General features: G+C 32.5%; 1 protein-coding gene across 1 annotated transcript in view; it reads left to right on the top strand.

The window, feature by feature from the left end:
- LOC119601074 overlaps positions 1-26,031 on the top strand; it is a 38,296-nt gene extending 12,265 nt beyond the window's left edge. Inside the window, 8 exon segments of the mRNA XM_037951782.1 lie at positions 1,901-1,931; positions 1,933-1,967; positions 1,970-2,087; positions 5,887-6,007; positions 8,911-9,058; positions 9,158-9,618; positions 9,762-9,947; positions 24,882-26,031. Coding sequence (XP_037807710.1) covers positions 1,901-1,931; positions 1,933-1,967; positions 1,970-2,087; positions 5,887-6,007; positions 8,911-9,058; positions 9,158-9,618; positions 9,762-9,947; positions 24,882-25,931 — 2,150 coding nt within the window. The 3' untranslated portion in view covers positions 25,932-26,031.
- Positions 26,032-26,283: the final 252 nt, after the last annotated feature.

Raw genomic sequence — 26,283 nt, 5'->3', positions numbered from 1 at the left:
CTTCTATAGAAGCTCATCATATAGTCCCACTTTGTCTTCTCTAGAAGCTCATTATATAGTCCTAGTTTAGCTTCTATAGAAGCTCATCATATAGTCCCAGTTTATCGTTTATGGAAGCTCATTTCATGGTCCTAGTTCAGCTTTTACAGAAGCTCATTATATAGTCCCATTTTATCTTCTATAGAAGCTCCTTATACAGTCCTAGTTATCTTCTATAGAAGCTCATTATATAGTCCCAAATTAGCTTTTATAGAATCTCATTTCATGTTCCCAGTGCAGCTTCTACAGGAGCTCATTATATAGTCCCACTTTATCTTCTATAGAAGCTCATTATACAGTCCTAGTTTAGCTTCTATAGAACCTCATTATATAGTCCCACTTCAACTTCTATAGTTTAGCTTCTATTGAAGCTCATTATACAGTCCCAGATTGCATTGTATAGAAGCTAATAATATAATCCCAGACTAGGTTCTACAGAAGCTCATTATATAGTCCCAGATTAGCTTATTTAGAAGCTAGTTCAGCTTCTGATTTTATGGTCCCAGTTCAGCTTCTCTAGAAACTCACTTTGTTCAAGTTTAACTTCATTTGAAGCTCATTAAATGAACCCAGTTTAGATTCCATGAGACCCTATTATATTCCAGTTTGTCTTCAGTTTTAACACATTCTATTTGCCATAAATATTTGCCATAAAGTCTTATTAAATTTAAATTTCCTAAAATGTTTTAACAATACAAGTTGACAAAATTTCCGCATTTTTAGTACAACAGTCTTTTTGTACTCTTTAATTCGTTTAACCTTCAGCTGTATCCTTGAACTTTTTATTCCTAGTTGTATAATTTTGAATTTACGTTTTCTACTCTTGTTTTGTTTTTGTTTTTTGGCAGAAATATGCATTTCTGTAGCGATTCTGTATACGGCATCCAAGAGAAAAAGTGTCACAAAAAATACTAAATATTTATACAAATACTTCGAACTATTGATTGATTTATAAATAAAACACACAAAAAATACATACTCGTAAGCATATTGTTTAAAACACTTTTAATAGAAACATATTTCCTATTTTAAAATAGCAGAAATTACTTTAAAAAAATCAATATATATATATATATATATATATATATATATATATATATATATATATATATATATATATATATATATATATATATATATATATATATATATATTACATTTTGATAATCCTTTCAAATATCCTTTCTAATACAAATGGAAAAATTTCATATATTAAATGTTTTTTTCAATTATTAGTAATGTAACTAACAGGAAAGTTTTACTACAATATGTGACTTTAACGGATGATGTGTCCTTCTAGTAAGCAACGTTAATGATTTCATTACTTTCCCTTTAAAAATTCGAAAATTATCTATGGTATCCTGCTATTTTCATCCATATTTCAGTCACTTTAACAATTTTATTTTTTGCTCAGAAGAATGTAATTAACAAAAATTTTCCACATAAATTTTCTGCTATTTTCCAGCAAAAATGTCTAACATGAAGTCAGGCAAGCAGACATTTTTGTTGGTTTTGTTTTATTTTTGCAACACTTTAGGGCCACTGAATGCATCAATCAGGACACTAAATATACAAAAGCAGATTATGGTGATGAAATCATAAAATGCATTTTGGTACATGATGGATCGCCTCATGTTAGGGTTGGTGTTCGAAATATGAAAGCAGAAAAATATGTCAAAAATTATGAAATTAAAAAAAAAGAACAAAAAAATATAGATTTGAATGGATAATGATAAAATATCCTTTTTAAAACAATTTACTTTAGAAGACCCAATCAGACAACAAATACCTTTACTTTCTTTGATAAGATTTCTTTTTAATTCCACCCTTTTTATCACTTTTTAGATGTCCGACCCATAAGATGATTATGGCACTCAACGTGTTTATAAGAAACTCACCGAACTGTGTTTTAACTTTGTATTTGCCAACACTGAAATTACCTTGTCCGGCAATAGCTCCTCCATCCTACAAGGTATTGTGTTTGTTGATCCCAAGGCTATACAAGGATATCGGGTTTATGCACAATTGACCTTAACGTTTTTCGGTAAGTAAAAGACAATTTTTGAAATATGACTAGATTTGACTAGACTATGACTAGACTATGACTAGACTATGACTAGACTATGACTAGACTATGCTAGACTATGACTAGACTATGACTAGACTATGACTAGACTATGACTAGACTATGACTAGACTATGACTAGACTATGACTAGACTATGACTAGACTATGACTAGACTATGACTAGACTATGACTAGACTATGACTAACTATACTAGACGATGACTAGACTGACTATACTAGCTAGACTATACTAGACTATGACTAGACTATGACTAGACTATGACTAGACTATGACTAGACTATGACTAGACTATGACTAGACTATGACTAGACTATGACTAGACTATGACTAGCTATGACTAGACTATGACTAGACTATGACTAGACTTGACTAGACTATGACTAGACTATGACTAGACTATGACTAGACTATGACTAGACTATGACTAGACTATGACTAGACTATGACTAGACTATGACTAGACTAGACTAGACTATGACTAGACTATGACTAGACTATGACTAGACTATGACTAGACTATGACTAGACTATGACTAGACTATGACAGACTAATGACTAGACTATGACTAGACTAGACGATGACTAGACTATGACTAGACTATGACTAGACTATGACTAGACTATGACTAGACTATGACTAGACTATGACTAGACTATGACTAGACTATGACTAGACTATGACTAACTATGACTAGACCTATGAACTAGACTACTAGACTATGACTAGACTATGACTAGACTATCAACTGAGACTATGACTAGACTATCGACTAGACTATGACTATGACTATGACTAGACTTACTAGACTATGATACTATGACTAGACTATGACTAGGACTATGAACTAGACTATGACTAGACTATGACTAGACTATGACAGACTATGACTAGACTAGGACTAGACTATGACTAGGACTATGACTAGACTATGACTAGACTATGACTAGACTATGACTACATGACTAGACTATGACCTAGACTATGACTAGACTATGACTAGCTATGGACTAGACTATGACTGACTATGACTAGCTAGACTACCTAGGACTAGATATGACTAGACTATGACTAGACTATGACTAGACTATGACTAGGACTATGACTAGACTATGACTAGACTATGACTAGACTATGACTAGACTATGACTAGACATGCACTAGACTATGACTAGACTATGACTAGGACTATCAGACTGACTATGACTAGACTATGGACAGACTATGACTAGACTATGACTAGACTATGAAGGACTGAGACTATGACTAGAACTATGACTAGACTATGAACTAGACTATGACTAGACTATGACTAGACTATGACTAGACTACTGACTAGACTATGACTAGGACTATGACTAGACTATGACGAGACTATGACTAGGACCTATGGACTAGGACTATGACTAGACTATGACTAGGACTATGACCTAGGACTATGAACGTAGACTATTCAACTAGACTAAAGACGAGACTATCAACTAGACTAATGACTAGACTATGACTAGACTATGACTAGACTATGACTAAGACTATGACTAGACTATGACTAGACTATGACTAGACTATTACCTAGACTATGACTAGACTATGACTAGACTATAGACTAGACTATGACTAGACTAATGACTAGACTATGACTAGACTATGACTAGGACTATGGACTAGACTATGACTAGGACTATGACTAGACATGAATAGACTATGGACTAGACTATGACTAGGACTATGGACTAGGACTATGACTAGACTATGACTAGACTAGGACTAGACTATGACTAGACTATGACTAGACTATGACTAGACTATGGACTAGACTATGACTAGACATGACTAGACTATGACTAGACTATGACTAGACTATGACTAGACTAGACTAGACTATGACTAGACTATGACTAGAACTATGATAGGACTATGACTAGACTATGACTAGACTATGACTAGACTATGACTAGACTATGACTATGACTAGACTATAGACTATACTAGGACTATGACTAGACTATGACTAGACTATGACTAGACTATGACTAGACTATGACTCAGACTATGACTAGACTATGACTAGACTATGACTAGACTATGACTAGACTATGACTCGACTAGACTAGACTATGGACTATGACTATGACTAGACTATGACTAGACTATGACTAGACTATGACTAGACTATGGCCCAGACTATGACTAGACTATGACTAGACTATGACTAGACTATGACTAGACTATTACTAGCCTATGACTAGACTATCAAGTAGACTATCAACTAGACTATCAAGTAGACTATCAACTAGACTTATCAACTAGACTATCAACTAGACTATCAACTAGACTATCAACTAGGCTATCAACTAGACTATCAACTAGACTATCAACTAGACTATCAACCACACTATCAACTAGACTATCAACTAGACTATCAACTAGACTATCAACTAGACTATCAACTAGACTATCAACTAGACTATCAACTAGACATTCAACTAGACTATTAACTAGACCATCACCCTGACTATCAACTAGACTATCACTTAGACTTTCAACTAGACTATCAACCAGACTATCAACTATACTATTAACTATACTATCAACTAGACTGTCAACTAGACTATAAACTATACTATCAACTAGACTATCACCTTGACTACCAACTAGACCATCAACTAGATTATCAACTAAACTGTCATCAAGACTATCACCTAGACTATCAACTAGACTTTTAACTAGACTATCAACCAGACTATCACTTAGACTAATAACTAGACTATCAACTAGACTATTAACTAGACTATCACCTATATTATTAACTAGAAAACCAACTAGGCTATCAAGTAGACTATAAACTAGACTATCACCTAGACTATCAACTAGACTATTAACTAGACTATCAATTAGACTATCAACTAGACTATTACCTAGACCATCAACTAGACTTTTAACTAGACTATCAGCCAGACTATCAACTAGACTATCAACTAGTCTATCAACTTGACTTCAACTAGACTATTAACTGGACTATCAACTAGACTATCAACTAGACTATCAACTAGACTATCAACTAGACTATCAACTTGACTATCAACTCGACAATCACCTACACTATCACCTAGACTATCAACTAAACTGTCATCTAGACTATCAACTAGACTATCAACTAGACAATCGGCTAGACTATCACCTAGACTATCAACTAAGCTATTAACTAGACTATCAACTAGTCTATCACCTAGACTATCACCTAGACTATGAACTAGACTATTAACTAGACTATCAACTAGATTATCAACTTAACTGTCATCAAGACTATCACCTAGACTATCACTTAGACTAATAACTAGAATATCAACTTGATTTTTAACTAGACTATCAACAAGACTGTCATGAACTGTGAACTATGTAAAAATTATGTAAAATTCATTAAATAAATCTGAAAAAGTTAAGAACATAAAGTATGTACTGATTACGTTGTCTGCTGCCTTAGTTAATTAATTAATACTTCAATAATGAAAAACAAATCAATAATTTAACTTAAGAAGAAATTACTTACTTCACGCTTGAATACACAATGAACAATTTCGAATTTAACACACGATTTAACATAGATATAAGTTATTTTGTATTTTAGGGCATTTTCTTACACCTGACTGAATATATTTCTTTAAGAAAACACATAAATTAATGTTTATATTTAGCTGTAAAAAATGATTAAGTAATAAGTGATTAACTTAAGATGAGTTGTATTTATTTTGTTTTCTAGTTATGGTCGTGAAGATGAAGAAGTCATGGGTTTACGTTTCTGTAATGAAGCTATTATGTCGTTACATCAAATATGGCCCAGGAAGGAGGAGCCCGCTAAAGAATCGTTAAGTCCTCTGCAGGTGAGCAAATATTAAATCCAATAAATACAATTATTTAAAATTTCCTTAACACAAAACTATATTTCAATCTCCAAAAATAACCAACAGTTTGTATAGGTTCCGTTTAATGTCATGCCCGTACACAATTACCAAGCAAACATATGCTTTATATTATTTCCTACATCCCAATTAGTCTCTTTTAAATCCCTTTTAAGCAAACTGCTGTATTTTATTTTTATTTTTTGGAAACCAAAGCCTTTTAAAATCTTTTGAAAATATTATTTGCATATATGCAAATAATAGCAAACAAATTTCTATTTGGTTTTCAGTTTCTAATTTATGCCACACGCATCTGTATTCATATGTAAAACATGGTTTTTTTTCTTCAACCTCCCTTTCCATTTTTAACAAGCTTAGGCGATGGACGACAAAAAGTATAGCCCAAATTATTACCACAAGCCCAAAAAGATAAAGAATTAATCCAATTAAAACACACTCTTTTAGGAAAAACATAATTGGCAGATTTTTGTTAAATAAAGTGTATAAGAGGATTAAATGATAAAATGTGATATGAGGAAATAAAGTGTAAATAGAGAACTACTTCTGAACTAGAATTAAAGTGGAACTGAACTAGAACTGAACTAGAACAGAACTAGAACTGAATTAGAACTGAACTAGAACAGAACTAGAACTGAACTAGAACTGAACTAGGACTGAACTAGAACTGAACTAGAACTGAACTAGAACTGCACTAGAACTGAACTAGAACAGAACTAGAACAGAACTAGAACTAGAACAGAACCAGAACAGAACTAGAACAGAACCAGAACAGAACTAGAACAGAACTAGAACAGAACTAGAACAGAACTAGAACAGAACTAGAACAGAACTAGAACAGAACTAGAACAGAACTAGAACAGAACTAGAACAGAACTAGAACAGAACTAGAACAGAACTAGAACAACTAGAACAGAACTAGAACAGAACTAGAACAGAACTAGAACAGAACTAGAACAGAACTAGAACAGAACTAGAACTGAACTAGAACTGAACTAGAACTGAACTAGAACTGAACTAGAACTGAACTAGAACAGAACTAGAACAGAACTAGAACAGAACTAGAACAGAACTAGAACAGAACTAGAACAGAACTAGAACAGAACTAGAACAGAACTAGAACAGAACTAGAACGGAACTAGAACGGAACTAGAACGGAACTAGAACGGAACTAGAACGGAACTAGAACGGAACTAGAACGGAACTAGAACAGAACTAAACAGAACTAGAACAGAACTAGAACAGAACTAGAACAGAACTAGAACAGAACTAGAACTGAACTAGAACTGAACTAGAACTGAACTAGAACTGAACTAGAACTGAACTAGAACTGAACTAGAACTGAACTAGAACTGAACTAGAACTGAACTAGAACTGAACTAGAACTGAACTAGAACTGAACTAGAACTGAACTAGAACTGAACTAGAACTGAACTAGAACTGAACTAGAACTGAACTAGAACTGAACTAGAACTGAACTAGAACTGAACTAGAACTGAACTAGAACTGAACTAGAACTGAACTAGAACTGAACTAGAACTGAACTAGAACTGAACTAGAACTGAACTAGAACTGAACTAGAACTGAACTAGAACTGAACTAGAACTGAACTAGAACTGAACTAGAACTGAACTAGAACTGAACTAGAACTGAACTAGAACTGAACTAGAACTGAACTAGAACTGAACTAGAACTGAACTAGAACTGAACTAGAACTGAACTAGAACTGAACTAGAACGGAACTAGAACGGAACTAGAACAGAACTAGAACAGAACTAGAACAGAACTAGAACAGAACTAGAACAGAACTAGAACAGAACTAGAACAGAACTAGAACAGAACTAGAACGGAACTAGAACGGAACTAGAACGGAACTAGAACGGAACTAGAACGGAACTAGAACAGGAACTAGAACAGAACTAGAACAGAACTAGAACAGAACTAGAACAGAACTAGAACAGAACTAGAACAGAACTAGAACAGAACTAGAACAGAACTAGAACAGAACTAGAACAGAACTAGAACAGAACTAGAACAGAACTAGAACAGAACTAGAACAGAACTAGAACAGAATTAGAACAGAACTAGAACAGAACTAGAACAGAACTAGAACAGAACTAGAACGGAACTAGAACGGAACTAGAACGGAACTAGAACGGAACTAGAACGGAACTAGAACAGACTAGAACAGAACTAGAACAGAACTAGAACAGAACTAGAACAGAACTAGAACAGAACTAGAACAGAACTAGAACAGAACTAGAACAGAACTAGAACAGAACTAGAACAGAACTAGAACAGAACTAGAACAGAACTAGAACAGAACTAGAACAGAACTAGAACAGAACTAGAACAGAACTAGAACAGAACTAGAACAGAACTAGAACAGAACTAGAACAGAACTAGAACAGAACTAGAACAGAACTAGAACAGAACTAGAACAGAACTAGAACAGAACTAGAACAGAACTAGAACAGAACTAGAACAGAACTAGAACAGAACTAGAACAGAACTAGAACAGAACTAGAACAGAACTAGAACAGAACTAGAACAGAACTAGAACAGAACTAGAACAGAACTAGAACAGAACTAGAACAGAACTAGAACAGAACTAGAACAGAACTAGAACAGAACTAGAACAGAACTAGAACAGAACTAGAACAGAACTAGAACAGAACTAGAACAGAACTAGAACAGAACTAGAACAGACTAGACAGAACTAGAACAGAACTAGAACAGAACTAGAACAGAACTAGAACAGAACTAGAACAGAACTAGAGCAGAACTTGAGCAGAACTATAACTGAAATATAACAGAACTGAAACATAACTCTAACTAAAACCCTTGTATATTATTATATATTTCAGGAAGCCTTACTAAAGCGTTTGGGAGAAGGAGCTCATCCTTTTACACTAACTTTAACATCACAAGCACCACCTAGCGTGCAGCTAGTACCTGCAAAGCGATACTATGGAGCTCCAATAGGTACCAGCTATGATGTGCGCTGCTTCATAGGTAAGTTGAATAAGAACTTCCCCAAAATATGCAGGTTAGAGACAAGAATTTGATCCGCTTATGTATACAAATACCACTTTCTGATTCCCTCCTTTCCAGCCGACAAAACCGATGAAAAATTCCATCGTCGTGCTTCAGTGAAAATGGGTGTTCGTGTTATTTATCGCACAGATGTTTTTCATCATGGCCTGAATGGACCTGAGAATTTTGCTGCACTTATCAATAACCCTGTCTCTTCGCCGCCCGTCACCTTGGCCTGCACAAATACTAATACTACCACTACACCACCCATATGTACACAAACTACGGAATCCAGTGCAGCATCTCCTCAAACCCATGAGCAAAATGAAGCCGCTAATCCAGAAACTGCAACTGCTACTGGCGATGCCTCGCGGCCGGCTGCTAAATCTGTGCGTAAATCGGAGCGCGGAGATTCTTTTCCTAAGCTACGCTTATCGCCGAAATCTTTTCGCTTTAGTGGTCGCTTTGGACGCAGTAAAAGTGAGGTGGACAAGTGCTCAAGTGATGCGTTCTATAATTATAGTAAATCATTTCAAGAGGTAAAGAATTTAAAATCTTATTTCTAAATTCTTATAAAAGACTATTCATTCTATGATTAGGCAGAACTGACAGTCATTCTATTCATTCTTCAACTTCTCTCCCTCTAATCTTGAAAAATTATTTTCGTGTTTATTTCCTTCAGTATGATAATGTTTGTCCCGTTGCCTGTGCTGGTCCCCAGGGTGCCGTGGATAAACCGTTTTTACTGCAAGATGGTCGTGTAGGCTTAAAGGCCAGTTTAGACAAAGCCTGGTATACCCATGGAGAAGATGTTTGTGTTTCCATTAATATTCGTAATGATAGCAAGAAGACTGTCAGGAAAATTAGGGTAAGTGTTTTATAAATTAAAATTTTAAATTGAATTTGAAATGGGTCACAAAGATAAGATAAACAACGTAGTCTAGTCTATAGTCTAGTCTATAGTCTAGTCTATAGTCTAGTCTATAGTCTAGTCTATAGTCTAGTCTATAGTCTAGTCTATAGTCTAGTCTATAGTCTAGTCTATAGTCTAGTCTATAGTCTAGTCTATAGTCTAGTCTATAGTCTAGTCTATAGTCTAGTCTATAGTCTAGTCTATAGTCTAGTCTATAGTCTAGTCTATAGTCTAGTCTATAGTCTAGTCTATAGTCTAGTCTATAGTCTAGTCTATAGTCTAGTCTATAGTCTAGTCTATAGTCTAGTCTATAGTCTAGTCTATAGTCTAGTATATAGTCTAGTCTATAGTCTAGTCTATAGTCTAGTCTATAGTCTAGTCTATAGTCTAGTCTATAGTCTAGTCTATAGTCTAGTCTATAGTCTAGTCTATAGTCTAGTCTATAGTCTAGTCTATAGTCTAGTCTATAGTCTAGTCTATAGTCTAGTCTATAGTCTAGTCTATAGTCTAGTCTATAGTCTAGTCTATAGTCTAGTCTATAGTCTAGTCTATAGTCTAGTCTATAGTCTAGTCTATAGTCTAGTCTATAGTCTAGTCTATAGTCTAGTCTATAGTCTAGTCTATAGTCTAGTCTATAGTCTAGTCTATAGTCTAGTCTATAGTCTAGTCTATAGTCTAGTCTATAGTCTAGTCTATAGTCTAGTCTATAGTCTAGTCTATAGTCTAGTCTATAGTCTAGTCTATAGTCTAGTCTATAGTCTAGTCTATAGTCTAGTCTATAGTCTAGTCTATAGTCTAGTCTATAGTCTAGTCTATAGTCTAGTCTATAGTCTAGTCTATAGTCTAGTCTATAGTCTAGTCTATAGTCTAGTCTATAGTCTAGTCTATAGTCTAGTCTATAGTCTAGTCTATAGTCTAGTCTATAGTCTAGTCTATAGTCTAGTCTATAGTCTAGTCTATAGTCTAGTCTATAGTCTAGTCTATAGTCTAGTCTATAGTCTAGTCTATAGTCTAGTCTATAGTCTAGTCTATGGTCTAGTCTATGGTCTAGTCTATAGTCTAGTCTATAGTCTAGTCTATAGTCTAGTCTATAGTCTAGTCTATAGTCTAGTCTATGGTCTAGTCTATAGTCTAGTCTATAGTCTAGTCTATAGTCTAGTCTAGTCTATAGTCTAGTCTATAGTCTAGTCTATAGTCTAGTCTATAGTCTAGTCTATGGTCTAGTCTATAGTCTAGTCTATAGTCTAGTCTATACTCTAGTCTATAGTCTAGTCTATAGTCTAGTCTATAGTCTAGTCTATGGTCTAGTATATGGTCTAGTCTATAGTCTAGTCTATAGTCTAGTCTATGGTCTAGTCTATGGTCTAGTCTATGGTCTAGTCTATGGTCTAGTCTATAGTCTAATCTATAGTCTAGTCTATAGTCTAGTCTATAGTCTAGTCTATAGTCTAGTCTATAGTCTAGTCTATAGTCTAGTCTATAGTCTAGTCTATAGTCTAGTCTATAGTCTAGTCTATAGTCTAGTCTATAGTCTAGTCTATAGTCTAGTCTATAGTCTAGTCTATAGTCTAGTCTATAGTCTAGTCTATAGTCTAGTCTATAGTCTAGTCTATAGTCTAGTCTATAGTCTAGTCTATAGTCTAGTCTATAGTCTAGTCTATAGTCTAGTCTATAGTCTAGTCTATAGTCTAGTCTATAGTCTAGTCTATAGTCTAGTCTATAGTCTAGTCTATAGTCTAGTCTATAGTCTAGTCTATAGTCTAGTCTATAGTCTAGTCTATAGTCTAGTCTATAGTCTAGTCTATAGTCTAGTCTATAGTCTAGTCTATAGTCTAGTCTATAGTCTAGTCTATAGTCTAGTCTATAGTTAGTCTATAGTCTAGTCTATAGTCTAGTCTATAGTCTAGTCTATAGTCTAGTCTATAGTCTAGTCTATAGTCTAGTCTATAGTCTAGTCTATAGTCTAGTCTATAGTCTAGTCTATAGTCTAGTCTATAGTCTAGTCTATAGTCTAGTCTATAGTCTAGTCTATAGTCTACTCTATAGTCTATTCTATGGTCTAGTCTATGGTGTAGTCTATAGTCTAGTCTATAGTCTAGTCTATAGTCTAGTCTAGTCTATAGTAGTCTATAGTCTAGTCTATAGTCTAGTCTATAGTCTAGTCTAGTCTATAGTCTAGTCTATAGTCTAGTCTATAGTCTAGTCTATAGTCTAGTCTATAGTCTAGTCTATAGTCTAGTCTATAGTCTAGTCTATAGTCTAGTCTATAGTATAGTCTATAGTCTAGTCTATAGTCTAGTCTATAGTCTAGTCTATAGTCTAGTCTATAGTCTAGTCTATAGTCTAGTCTATAGTCTAGTCTATAGTCTAGTCTATAGTCTAGTCTATAGTCTAGTCTATAGTCTAGTCTATAGTCTAGTCTATAGTCTAGTCTATAGTCTAGTCTATAGTCTAGTCTATAGTCTAGTCTATAGTCTAGTCATAGTCTAGTCTATAGTCTAGTCTATAGTCTAGTCTATAGTCTAGTCTATAGTCTAGTCTATAGTCTAGTCTATAGTCTAGTCTATAGTCTAGTCTATAGTCTAGTCTATAGTCTAGTCTATAGTCTAGTCTATAGTCTAGTCTATAGTCTAGTCTATAGTCTAGTCTATAGTCTAGTCTATAGTCTAGTCTATAGTCTAGTCTATAGTCTAGTCTATAGTCTAGTCTATAGTCTAGTCTATAGTCTAGTCTATAGTCTAGTCTATAGTCTAGTCTATAGTCTAGTCTATAGTCTAGTCTATAGTCTAGTCTATAGTCTAGTCTATAGTCTAGTCTATAGTCTAGTCTATAGTCTAGTCTATAGTCTAGTCTATAGTCTAGTCTATAGTCTAGTCTATAGTCTAGTCTATAGTCTAGTCTATAGTCTAGTCTATAGTCTAGTCTATAGTCTAGTCTATAGTCTAGTCTATAGTCTAGTCTATAGTCTAGTCTATAGTCTAGTCTATAGTCTAGTCTATAGTCTAGTCTATAGTCTAGTCTATAGTCTAGTCTATAGTCTAGTCTATAGTCTAGTCTATAGTCTAGTCTATAGTCTAGTCTATAGTCTAGTCTATAGTCTAGTCTATAGTCTAGTCTATAGTCTAGTCTATAGTCTAGTCTATAGTCTAGTCTATAGTCTAGTCTATAGTCTAGTCTATAGTCTAGTCTATAGTCTAGTCTATAGTCTAGTCTATAGTCTAGTCTATAGTCTAGTCTATAGTCTAGTCTATAGTCTAGTCTATAGTCTAGTCTATAGTCTACTCTATAGTCTATTCTATGGTCTAGTCTATGGTGTAGTCTATAGTCTACTCTATAGTCATTCTATGGTCTAGTCTATGGTGTAGTCTATAGTCTACTCTATAGTCTATTCTATGTCTAGTCTATGGTAGTCTATAGTCTAGTCTATAGTCTAGTCTATAGTCTAGTCTAGTCTATAGTCTAGTCTATAGTCTAGTCTATAGTCTATCTATAGTCTAGTCTATAGTCTAGTCTATAGTCTAGTCTATAGTCTAGTCTATAGTCTAGTCTATAGTCTAGTCTATAGTCTAGTCTATAGTCTAGTCTATAGTCTAGTCTATAGTCTAGTCTATAGTCTAGTCTATAGTCTAGTCTATAGTCTAGTCTATAGTCTAGTCTATAGTCTAGTCTATAGTCTAGTCTATAGTCTAGTCTATAGTCTAGTCTCTAGTCTAGTCTAGTCTAGTCTAGTCGTCTATAGTCTATATGTCTAGTCTATAGTCTAGTCTATAGTCTAGTCTATAGTCTAGTCTATAGTCTAGTCTATAGTCTAGTCTATAGTCTAGTCATAGTCTAGTCTATAGTCGTCTATAGTCTAGTCTATAGTCTAGTCTATAGTCTAGTCTATAGTCTAGTCTATAGTCTAGTCTATAGTCTAGTCTATAGTCTAGTCTATAGTCTATGTCTAGTCTATAGTCTAGTCTATAGTCTAGTCTATAGTCTAGTCTATAGTCTAGTCTATAGTCTAGTCTATAGTCTAGTCTATAGTCTAGTCTATAGTCTAGTCTATAGTCTAGTCTATAGTCTAGTCTATAGTCTAGTCTATAGTCTAGTCTATAGTCTAGTCTATAGTCTAGTCTATAGTCTAGTCTATAGTCTAGTCTATAGTCTAGTCTATAGTCTAGTCTATAGTCTAGTCTATAGTCTAGTCTATAGTCTAGTCTATAGTCTAGTCTATAGTCTAGTCTATAGTCTAGTCTAGTATAGTCTAGTCTAGTTAGTCTATAGTCTAGTCTATAGTCTAGTCTATAGTCTAGTCTATAGTCTAGTCTATAGTCTAGTCTATAGTCTAGTCTATAGTCTAGTCTATAGTCTAGTCTATAGTCTAGTCTATAGTCTAGTCATAGTCCAGTCATAGTCTAGTCATAGTCTAGTCATAGTCTAGTCCCTAGCATAATTTGTAGTCTAGTTCATAGTCTACTTTGTAGTTGAGTTCGTATTCTTAATCATATCCTACTTCATATTTTAATTTATAATATGATTCATAGTCTAGTTGGTAGTGAATTAATAATCAAGTTAATAGTTTAATTAATAGTCTTGTCTGAGGCCAAATTTTTTTCTAGTGCACAGTCTACTTTATAGTAGTGAACAAGTTTACTTCATTGCCTCTTTCTTGTTCTCTTCTTGGTCTGCTTTATAACCTATTATATTACCAAGTTCATAGTTTAGCTCAGAATTTAGTTTGTTAACAAACAAGTAACCCTTTTTGAATATTGTCTTTAATCTAACATTTCATATTTGCTATTTGTTATTGCTTTGCAAGAGTTTATCTGGAAACATCAAAAGTATATTTTGTAGTCCTTTTTATAAATATTTTAGTTAAGGACCTGCATGTTATAAAAGGTCTCGCATTTCTCAGAAACACGTAATAGAATAAATAAAAAGGATTACAAATATTTAACATATTTTAACCCTCATTATTCTCAGAAGTTTTTTTATCTATGAAGTTTTTCTTATCTTCTTTCAAGATTTCAAAGTAACTTAAATTATGCCAAATGTTAACAACATTATTTTTAAATATGGATAACATTGTTCTATAATTTTGTTAATTTATTTTTTTAGGATTTTTAAAACTTTTTTATAAAAATATTTTGTTGTACTTAGTTTCAAATTTTGAACTATAATCGTGATTTTAGAGATATCTAGTCATCAACTTAATTGGCTGTAGCATACAAATGTACAATTTAAACATTTTATGTAACAATAAATGATTATAAAAATCTTAAGAAAACAATGGGTTTCTGTGTTTTAAATTAAATTAATATTAGTCATACGGTGCGTATGATTAATATTAATTAAGAGGTTATGTTGTTAAATCTGCTATAACTTTGAGTATTCTTAAGATATTTTCACACTATAGGTGTCATATGAAAGCTAAGATTTAAGTCTAAATACATGTAAAAAGTAAATTTTATTGTATCATAAAGCAATAGCTTAGTTAGTAAGAATAAGAAATTACTTAAATATAAACTGTAAAATTTTTAATAAACAATTAAATAAATTCTTACATTTATTTCCAAGACCCATTGAAACTAAAAGCAAATCATCACTTTATTATTGTACATTATCCACATAATTAAAACATATTCATAATAAGTAAAGCCTACTTACAGGGAGTAGAATTATTACACAAAACTTATATAAATTATTTACTGTTTATGCCTTATAAACATATTCCCAGTTGTTGCTGCTTGTTATTATTTCCAACAATATGTTCTCTGTTTGCTGTTATGTATTATCGTTTGCTTAACAAGTATATATACATTTGTATAGCCTATCCCAAAGGCGTTATTTAATTAAAAATCCATATGCTATAATATTTTCATTGCAAAAAGGCAGCTATTATATTACTTTCATGAAATTTATTTATGGTTTGCTAATTGTACAATATGCACAAGTTTGTTCGGTGTGTTGGAGGCCGTAAATGATTGCAGGAAATGTGTAATAAAGGTGTGAATATTAAAAATTTATTACAATATATTAAATGACATAAATGTTTATTGTAGGCCTGTGTAAATATTGCAGGGAAATTTAATTAAAATTTTATAATTTTTATTAAAGTTATGTCTATAAAATAATAAGGTCAGACAATGGAGAAAAAGAATAATGGGAGTAATTTAAAATAAATTTGTCATAAAAATATGTCAACAGTCAACGAAAATTTTTAAAATTGATTGAATTTTATATAATATATAGTAAAAAAAATATATATTACTGTCTATATTATTGTCTATAATCTAGTGTAAGGTCTATAGTACTGTGTATAGTCTAATCTATAGTCTAGTCGATAGTCCAATCTATAGTCTAGTATTTGGTCTATAGTCTAGTTCATAGTTTAGTTTAATTTAGTCTACAGTTCAGCCTTAAGTCAAATCGATAGTCCAATCTATAGTCTAGCCTATGGTATAACCCGTATAATATAGTATAATATATAGTCTAGTATGTAGCATAGTCTATAGTCCAGTCCATAGTCTATTCTAATCACAGTTATAGTTTAGTCTATAGTCTAGTCTATAGTTCTATAGTCTAGTCTATAGTCTAGTCTATAGTCTAGTCTATAGTCTAGTCTATAGTCTAGTCTATAGTCTAGTCTATAGTCTAGTCTATAGTCTAGTCTATAGTCTAGTCTATAGTCTAGTCTATAGTCTAGTATGTAGTCTAGTCTATAGTCTAGTCTGTAGTCTAGTCTATAGTCCAGGTCTATAGTCTAGTCCTAGTCTAGTCTAGTCTAGTCTATAGTCTAGTTCTCATAGTTAGTCTATAGTCTAGTCTATAGTCTAGTCTATCGTCTAGTCTATAGTCTAGTCTATAGTCTAGTCTATAGTCTAGTCTATAGTCTAGTCTATCTAGTCTTAGTCTAGTCTATAGTCTAGTCTATAGTCTAGTCTATAGTCTAGTCTATAGTCTAGTCCTATAGTCTAGTCTATAGTCTAGTCTAGTCTAGTCTATAGTCTAGTCTATAGTCTAGTCTATAGTCTAGTCTATAGTCTAGTCTATAGTCTAGTCTATAGTCTAGTCTATTAGTCTAGTCTATAGGTCTAGTCTATAGTCTAGTCTATAGTCTAGTCTATAGTCTAGTATAGTCTAGTCTATAGTCTAGTCTATAGTCTAGTCTATAGTCTAGTCTATAGTTCTAGTCTATAGTCTAGTCTACTAGTCTAGTCTGTAGTCTAGTCTATAGTCCAGTCTATAGTCTAGTCTATAGTCTAGTCTATAGTCTAGTCTATAGTCTAGTCTATAGTCTAGTCTATGGTCTAGTCTATAGTTCTAGTCTATTGTCTAGTCTATAGTCCAGTCTATAGTCTAGTCTATAGTCTAGTCTACAGTTAGTCTATAGTCTAGTCTATAGTCTAGTCTATAGTCAGTCTATAGTCTAGTCTATAGTCTAGTCTATAGTCTAGTCTATAGTCTAGTCTATAGTCTAGTCTACAGTCTAGTCTATAGTCTAGTCTATAGTCTAGTCTATAGTCTAGTCTAGTCTAGTCTAGTCTAGTCTTTAGTCTAGTCTAGTCTAGTCTATAGTTGAGCCTATAGTCCAATCTATAGTCTAGCCTATAGTCTAGTCTATAGTCTAGTCTATAGTCTAGTCTATAGTCTAGTCTATAGTCTAGTCTATAGTCTAGTCTATAGTCTAGTCTATAGTCGAGTCTATAGTCCAATCTATAGTCTAGCCTATAGTCTAGTCTAGTCTATATAGACTAGTCTATATAGTCTAGTCTATAGTATAGTCTATGGTTTAGTCTGTATTCTAGTCTATATCCTAGTCTTTAGTTTCTATATAGTCTATAGTGTAGTCTATAGTCTAGTCTACTGTCTAGTCTACTGTCTAGTCTAGTCTACAGTCGAGTCTATAGTCTAGTCGACAGTCTAGTCTACAGGCGAATCTATAGTTTAGGCTAGTCTACAGTCGAGTCTATAGTTTAGTCGACAGTCTAAACTATGGACTCGGCTGTAAACTGAGTCTATAGTTTAGTCTAGTCTCTAGTCTACAGTTAGTTAGTTAGTTAGTTAGTTAGTTAGTTAGTTAGTTAGTTAGTTAGTTAGTTAGTTAGTTAGTTAGTTAGTTAGTTAGTTAGTAGTTAGTTAGTTAGTTAGTTAGTTAGTAGTTAGTTAGTTATTAGTTAGTTAGTTAGTTAGTTAGTTAGTTAGTTAGTTAGTTAGTAGTTAGTTAGTTAGTTAGTTAGTTAGTTAGTTAGTTAGTTAGTTAGTTAGTTAGTTAGTTAGTTAGTTAGTTAGTTAGTTAGTTAGTTAGTTAGTTAGTTAGTTAGTTAGTTAGTTAGTTAGTTAGTAGTTAGTTAGTTAGTTAGTTAGTAGTAGTTAGTTAGTAGTTAGTTAGTTAGTTAGTTAGTTAGTTAGTTAGTTAGTTAGTTAGTTAGTAGTTAGTTAGTTAGTTAGTTAGTTAGTTAGTTAGTTAGTTAGTTAGTTAGTTAGTTAGTTAGTTAGTAGTAGTTAGTAGTTAGTTAGTTAGTTAGTTAGTTAGTTAGTAGTTAGTTAGTTAGTTAGTTAGTTAGTTAGTTAGTTAGTTAGTTAGTTAGTTAGTTAGTTAGTTAGTTAGTTAGTTAGTAGTTAGTTAGTTAGTTAGTTAGTTAGTTAGTTAGTTAGTTAGTTAGTTAGTTAGTTAGTTAGTTAGTTAGTTAGTTAGTTAGTTAGTTAGTTAGTTAGTTAGTTAGTTAGTTAGTTAGTTAGTTAGTTAGTTAGTTAGTTAGTTAGTTAGTTAGTTAGTTAGTTAGTTAGTTAGTTAGTTAGTTAGTTAGTTAGTTAGTTAGTTAGTTAGTTAGTTAGTTAGTTAGTTAGTTAGTTAGTTAGTTAGTTAGTTAGTTAGTTAGTTAGTTAGTTAGTTAGTTAGTTAGTTAGTTAGTTAGTTAGTTAGTTAGTTAGTTAGTTAGTTAGTTAGTTAGTTAGTTAGTTAGTTAGTTAGTTAGTTAGTTAGTTAGTTAGTTAGTTAGTTAGTTAGTTAGTAGTTAGTTAGTTAGTTAGTTAGTTAGTAGTTAGTTAGTTAGTTAGTTAGTTAGTTAGTTAGTTAGTTAGTTGTAGTTAGTTAGTTAGTTAGTTAGTAGTTAGTTAGTTAGTTAGTTAGTTAGTTAGTTAGTTAGTTAGTTAGTAGTTAGTTAGTTAGTTAGTTAGTAGTAGTTAGTAGTAGTTAGTAGTTAGTTAGTTAGTTAGTTAGTAGTTAGTTAGTTAGTAGTTAGTTAGTTAGTTAGTTAGTAGTAGTTAGTTAGTTAGTTAGTTAGTTAGTTAGTTAGTTAGTTAGTTAGTTAGTTAGTTAGTAGTTAGTTAGTAGTTAGTTATAGTTAGTTAGTTAGTTAGTAGTTAGTTAGTTAGTTAGTTAGTTAGTAGTTAGTTAGTTAGTTAGTTAGTTAGTTAGTTAGTTAGTTAGTTAGTTAGTAGTTAGTTAGTTAGTTAGTTAGTAGTTAGTTAGTAGTTAGTTAGTTAGTTAGTAGTTAGTTAGTTAGTTAGTAGTTAGTTAGTTAGTTAGTTAGTTAGTTAGTTAGTTAGTAGTTAGTTAGTTAGTTAGTTAGTTAGTTAGTTAGTTAGTTAGTTAGTTAGTTAGTAGTTAGTTAGTTAGTTAGTTAGTTAGTTAGTAGTTAGTTAGTTAGTTAGTTAGTTAGTAGTAGTTAGTAGTTAGTTAGTTAGTTAGTTAGTTAGTTAGTTAGTTAGTTAGTTAGTAGTTAGTTAGTTAGTTAGTTAGTTAGTTAGTTAGTTAGTTAGTTAGTTAGTTAGTTAGTTAGTTAGTTAGTTAGTTAGTTAGTTAGTTAGTTAGTTAGTTAGTGTTAGTTAGTTAGTTAGTTAGTTAGTAGTAGTTAGTTAGTTAGTTAGTTAGTTAGTTAGTTAGTTAGTTAGTTAGTTAGTTAGTTAGTTAGTTAGTTAGTAGTTAGTTAGTAGTTAGTTAGTTAGTTAGTTAGTTAGTAGTTAGTTAGTTAGTTAGTTAGTTAGTTAGTTAGTTAGTTAGTTAGTTAGTTAGTTAGTTAGTTAGTTAGTTAGTTAGTTAGTTAGTTAGTTAGTTAGTTAGTTAGTTAGTTAGTTAGTTTGTTAGTTAGTTAGTTAGTTAGTTGGTTAGTTCCTCATCGAAGTATTTATTAATATACTTTTATTGTTGTCTACAACTTATTGCCTATAAAACTATTGCCTAGCTTCAGGCAGTTAAAATAAATCAATAACATTAATAGAGAATATTTAACCAAGTAATAAATATTTCATAACAAGTATTAATCGTAATAAAAACTTAATAAATAAACCAAAAATTGCTCCAACCTCTAAAAGGTGTCAAAAGGCGTCTTCAAGAAACAGAATACCGCCCGCCATAAATTATGCATTTAACCTTGAAAAAAGGCTCATGCTTCATTTCAAATACCCCTAAATGGTTTCTTTTGTGTGTGTTAAACAGAAATAAATAAATATTTAAAATTATTTAAAAATCGTTGACCTTTTTTCTTCAACCAAACAACAAAAGGGAACAACCAGCAAAGCCTTAAAGTATGCCAGACTTATTTTCTTTAATATATATATTTTTATTTTTTTTTTAAATTTGCTTTTTATCTACTAACAGCTCAAGTAACTCAAACTACTTCTGTTGTAACCTTGGCAATGTAATCATTTCTTTTTTTTCCAATACATCTAGCACTTGTGTTATTATAAATAAAATGTCTTCCTAAGGGTTTTTATATTATTATTATTTTTCTTTATATTCCTACAATCATCATAATGATCATCGTCATCGTAGTCATCGTTGTCATCAACGCAATATCAAAAGAACCTGAAAAAAGAAATGAAATGAATTGTAATCGGATTTATGGTACAATTTTTATTGTGGTGTGATTTATATGTATGAATATGTATATTGGTATGTAAGAGTTTATGTAAAGAATGTAATCAAACACCCAGCAACAATTGTGGATGAAATAACAAAGTAGAAAAAAAGAGTCAACAAATGAATTGGAGTAAAAGACAAGAATATTATTTGCAAATCAAAATTATAAGGAACTGAAATTTTAGATTAAAGAAAACTGTTGCTAGGTATGTGTTTGGTTCCATTTTACATAATTTACCTTAACATTACATTTTTTCCTAACATCAAATATAGTACATTAACCGAATAATCTATAGTCTAGTCTATAGCCTAGTCTATAGTTTAGTCTATAGTCTAGTCTATAGTATAGTCTATAGTCTAGTCTATAGTCTAGTCTATAGTTTAGTCTATAGTCTAGTCTATAGTCTAGTCTATAGTATAGTCTATAGTCTAGTCTATAGTATAGTCCATAGTCTAGTCTATAGTCTAGTTAATAGTCTAGTCTATAGTCTAGTCTATAGTCTAGTCTATAGTCTAGTCTATAGTCTATTCTATAGTCTAGTCTATAGTCTAGTCTATAGTCTAGTCTATAGTCTAGTTAATAGTCTAGTCTATAGTCTAGTCTATAGTCTAGTTAATAGTCTAATCTATAGTCTAGTCTATAGTCTAGTCTATAGTCAAGTCTATAGTCTAGTCTATAGTCTAGTCTATAGTCTAGTCTATAGTCTAGTCTATAGTCTAGTCTATAGTCTAGTGTATAGTCTAGTCTATAGTCTAGTTAATAGTCTAATCTATAGTCTAATCTATAGTCTAGTCTATAGTCTAGTCTATAGTCTAGTTAATAGTCTAGTCTATAGTCTAGTCTATAGTCTAGTCTATAGTCAAGTCTATAGTCTAGTCCATAGTCTAATCTATAGTCTAGTCTATGGTCTAGTCTATAGTCTAGTCTATAGTCTAGTTAATAGTCTAATCTATAGTCTAGTCTATAGTCTAGTCTATAGTCTAGTTAATAGTCTAGTCTATAGTCTAGTCTATAGTCTAGTCTATAGTCTAGTCCATAGTCTAATCTATAGTCTAGTCTATAGTCAAGTCTATAGTCTAGTCTATAGTCTAGTCTATAGTCAAGTCTATAGTCTAGTCTATAGTCTAGTCTATAGTCTAGTCTATAGTCTAGTCTATAGTCTAGTCTATAGTCTAGTTAATAGTCTAATCTATAGTCTAGTCTATAGTCTAGTCTATAGTCTAGTTAATAGTCTAGTCTATAGTCTAGTCTATAGTCTAGTCTATAGTCTAGTCTATAGTCTAGTCCATAGTCTAATCTATAGTCTAGTCTATGGTCTAGTCTATAGTCTAGTCTATAGTCTAGTCTATAGTCTAAGTCTATAGTCTAGTCTATAGTCTAGTCTATAGTCTAGTCTATAGTCTAGTTAATAGTCTAATCTATAGTCTAGTCTATAGTCTAGTCTATAGTCTAGTCTATAGTCTAGTCTATAGTCTAGTCTATAGTCTAGTCTATAGTCTAGTCTATAGTCTAGTTAATAGTCTAATCTATAGTCTAGTCTATAGTCTAGTCTATAGTCTAGTCTATAGTCTAGTCTATAGTCTAGTCCATAGTCTAATCTATAGTCTAGTCTATGGTCTAGTCTATAGTCTAGTCTATAGTCTAGTCTATAGTCAAGTCTATAGTCTAGTCTATAGTCTAGTCTATAGTCTAGTCTATAGTCTAGTCTATAGTCTAGTCTATAGTCTAGTCTATAGTCTAGTCTATAGTCTAGTCTATAGTCTAGTCTATAGTCTAGTCTATAGTCTAGTCTATAGTCTAGTCTATAGTCTAGTCTATAGTCTAGTCTATAGTCTAGTCTATAGTCTAGTATATAGTCTAGTCTATAGTCTAGTCTATAGTCAGTCTATAGTCTAGTCTATAGTCTAGTCTATAGTCTAGTCTATAGTCTAGTCTATAATCTAGTCTATAGTCTAGTCTATAGTATAGTCTATAGTATAGTTTATAGTCTAGTCTATAGTCTAGTCTATAGGTAGTATACAGTCTATAGTCTAGGTCTATATCTATATATAGTCTTAGTCTATAGTCTATAGTCTAGTCTATAGTCTAGTCTATAGTCTAGTCTATAGTCTAGTCTATAGTCTATAGTCTTAGTCTATAGTCTAGTCTATAGTCTAGTCTATAGTCTAGTCTATAGTCTAGTCTATAGTCTAGTCTATAGTCTAGTCTATAGTCTGTCTATAGTCTAGTCTATTAGTCTATAGTCTAGTCTATAGTCTAGTCTATAGTCTAGTCTATAGTCTAGTCTATAGTCTAGTCTATAGTCTAGTCTATAGTCTAGTCTATAGTCTAGTCTATAGTCTAGTCTATAGTAGTCTAGTCTATAGTCTAGTCTATAGTCTAGTCTATAGTCTATAGTCTAGTCTATAGTCTAGTCTATAGTCTAGTCTATAGTCTAGTCTATAGTCTAGTCTATAGTCTAGTCTATAGTCTAGTCTATAGTCTAGTCTATAGTCTAGTCTATAGTCTAGTCTATAGTCTAGTCTATAGTCTAGTCTATAGTCTAGTCTATAGTCTAGTCCTGAACCTAGTCTATAGTTTCATCTATAGTCTAGTCTATACTTTAATCTATAGTCTAGTCATAGTCTAGTCATAGTCTAGTCATAGTCTAGTCATAGTCTAGTCATAGTCTAGTCATAGTCTAGTCATAGTCTAGTCATAGTCTAGTCATAGTCTAGTCATAGTCTAGTCATAGTCTAGTCATAGTCTAGTCATAGTCTAGTCATAGTCTAGTCATAGTCTAGTCATAGTCTAGTCATAGTCTAGTCATAGTCTAGTCATAGTCTAGTCATAGTCTAGTCATAGTCTAGTCATAGTCTAGTCATAGTCTAGTCATAGTCTAGTCATAGTCTAGTCATAGTCTAGTCATAGTCTAGTCATAGTCTAGTCATAGTCTAGTCATAGTCTAGTCATAGTCTAGTCATAGTCTAGTCATAGTCTAGTCATAGTCTAGTCATAGTCTAGTCATAGTCTAGTCATAGTCTAGTCATAGTCTAGTCATAGTCTAGTCATAGTCTAGTCATAGTCTAGTCATAGTCTAGTCATAGTCTAGTCATAGTCTAGTCATAGTCTAGTCATAGTCTAGTCATAGTCTAGTCATAGTCTAGTCATAGTCTAGTCATAGTCTAGTCATAGTCTAGTCATAGTCTAGTCATAGTCTAGTCATAGTCTAGTCATAGTCTAGTCCATAGTCATAGTCTAGTCATAGTCTAGTCATAGTCTAGTCATAGTCTAGTCATAGTCTAGTCATAGTCTAGTCATAGTCTAGGCATAGTCTAGTTATAATCTAGTCATATAATAACCATACTCTAAACATTTTGCTGGGCTTTTAGCTTTTTGTAACACAATAAACCATTTACGATTTGATTTTTTCTTCTTTTTTTCTCATCTTATTTATTATTATGATTTTACTTTATTTATTTCTTTTTTTCGCCGGAAGTACTTGTAAATAGAATAGAATCCAATCGAATCGAATCATGATAAAATGCAATAAACTCAATGTTAACATAAACTACACAATATACAAATGAAACCCTCAACAACATCATAAATAAAATACAATATATTGAAATAAGTGGGGAAAAAATACATAAAGAAAGCGCTAAAGCAAGACAACATGGGAGAAAAAATGAAAACAACTTACGTCAAATGTTATGACTGTAAAGAAATAACTACTATTTAAAAGGCAGAAAATCGTAAAATCATTTTAGAGAAAAAAAATATAATCAATTTCTTTCCCTTTAAGTATGCAAGAATATTTGGATAATTCGTTAAGCTGAAAAGTAGACTATAAATAATTTAAATAAACAACAATTTGAATTGATAAATATTAGTGAAAAAAGAGAATACATTTGGAAATCTCATGAACATTTTAGAATCAGATATCCCTAAAAATATGTCACAAATCGTAGAAACACTGTGTACCTGAAACTATACTCTGAATCTTTTTTATTTCTAAATTTAGATCTTTTTTTCAAATCGCTCTTTCTTTACCTCCTTCCAGGTCTGCGCCATACAACATGTCGATGTCTGTATGTTTAACAATGGCAAGTTCAAGAATGTAGTAGCCGATTCTGATAACATATCTCCACCACCCATAGATCATCATGTGGCTCCAGGAGCCACCCTCAATACCACCGTCATTTTGAAACCTCAAAGAGGACCCACTAAAAATTGGATTGCTCTCGAGGATACACTACAAAGAAGTACTGAACCAGATGAAATAAATGCTTCGATAGCTGCATCGGCCGTACGCACTCCTCATTATCTCATGCAAGTCAACCCGTCGCCAAGTTTTTGTACCAGTCCGCCGGTATTTATGCCTGCTACTCAAGTAGGATCCGCTGGAAACACTGGCAATTCCACACACGATGAGCGTAATGTCTTTGCTATATATGTATCCTATTATGTTAAAGTAAAACTAACTTTATCGGGAATGGGAGGGGAATTATCCCTCAAATTACCCTTTATGCTAGTGCACATCGATGAGGAACAGAGACAAATGCATGAAATGCAAAAACTAAATCTAGATGATGTGCCCACAAATAAGAAAAATGGTCACAAAACTAAAACTCCTCTTAACAAGGTGGAATCCTCGCATGAGTTCACTGTGCCCAATAATCTAGATCGTATAGAGTCCATGGATGAGGGTAATATAAGTAATAAAACTAAAATTAAAACGGAACAACTAAATGAGGAAGATCTGTTGCCCTCTACCAGTACGGGTAATGGCCGCCGACGCCCTTTTAAACGCAGTGAAACTCTAGCCAAAGAACTAGAACCAGGTGAGGAAGAGCATAAAGAAAAGGAGAATAAATCCGATCAATTGGTACAAGTTGTGGCCCAAGTACACAACAATAATCAGCCTAATCCTACAACTTCAGAAAGACCAACTAATGCTGATGTACCTAAACATTCTAAAGCTGCCAAGAAAAATTCCAAAAATTTTGCTGAAGATGATATACAACATATTCCGGAGAAAATAGAAACTAAAGTAGGAGGCGCTGAGCTGACTAATGATACCACTGTTAATACCGCCTCTAATGGTGTGTGATTTTGATTATTTCGGCAAATATTTCCGAAAAAGAAAACTGGTTAAAAGGTTTTTTAAAGAAATACTATAGACTAGACTATAGACTAGATTACAGACTAGATTACAGACTATACTATAGACTACACTATAGACTAGACTATAGACTAGACTATAGACTAGACTATAGACTAGACTATAGACTAGACTATAGACTAGACTATAGACTAGACTATAGACTAGACTATAGACTAGACTATAGACTAGACTATAGACTAGACTATAGACTAGACTATAGACTAGACTATAGACTAGACTATAGACTAGACTATAGACTAGACTATAGACTAGACTATAGACTAGACTATAGACTAGA

Source organism: Lucilia sericata, unplaced genomic scaffold (assembly GCF_015586225.1).
Source record: "Lucilia sericata isolate MDLA Ls3-8-SP2 unplaced genomic scaffold, ASM1558622v1 Contig000141F_arrow, whole genome shotgun sequence".
Taxonomy (NCBI): Eukaryota; Metazoa; Arthropoda; class Insecta; order Diptera; family Calliphoridae; genus Lucilia; species Lucilia sericata.
Note: the sequence above shows the minus strand (reverse complement) of the source record. Positions and strands in the feature narration are given on the sequence as shown.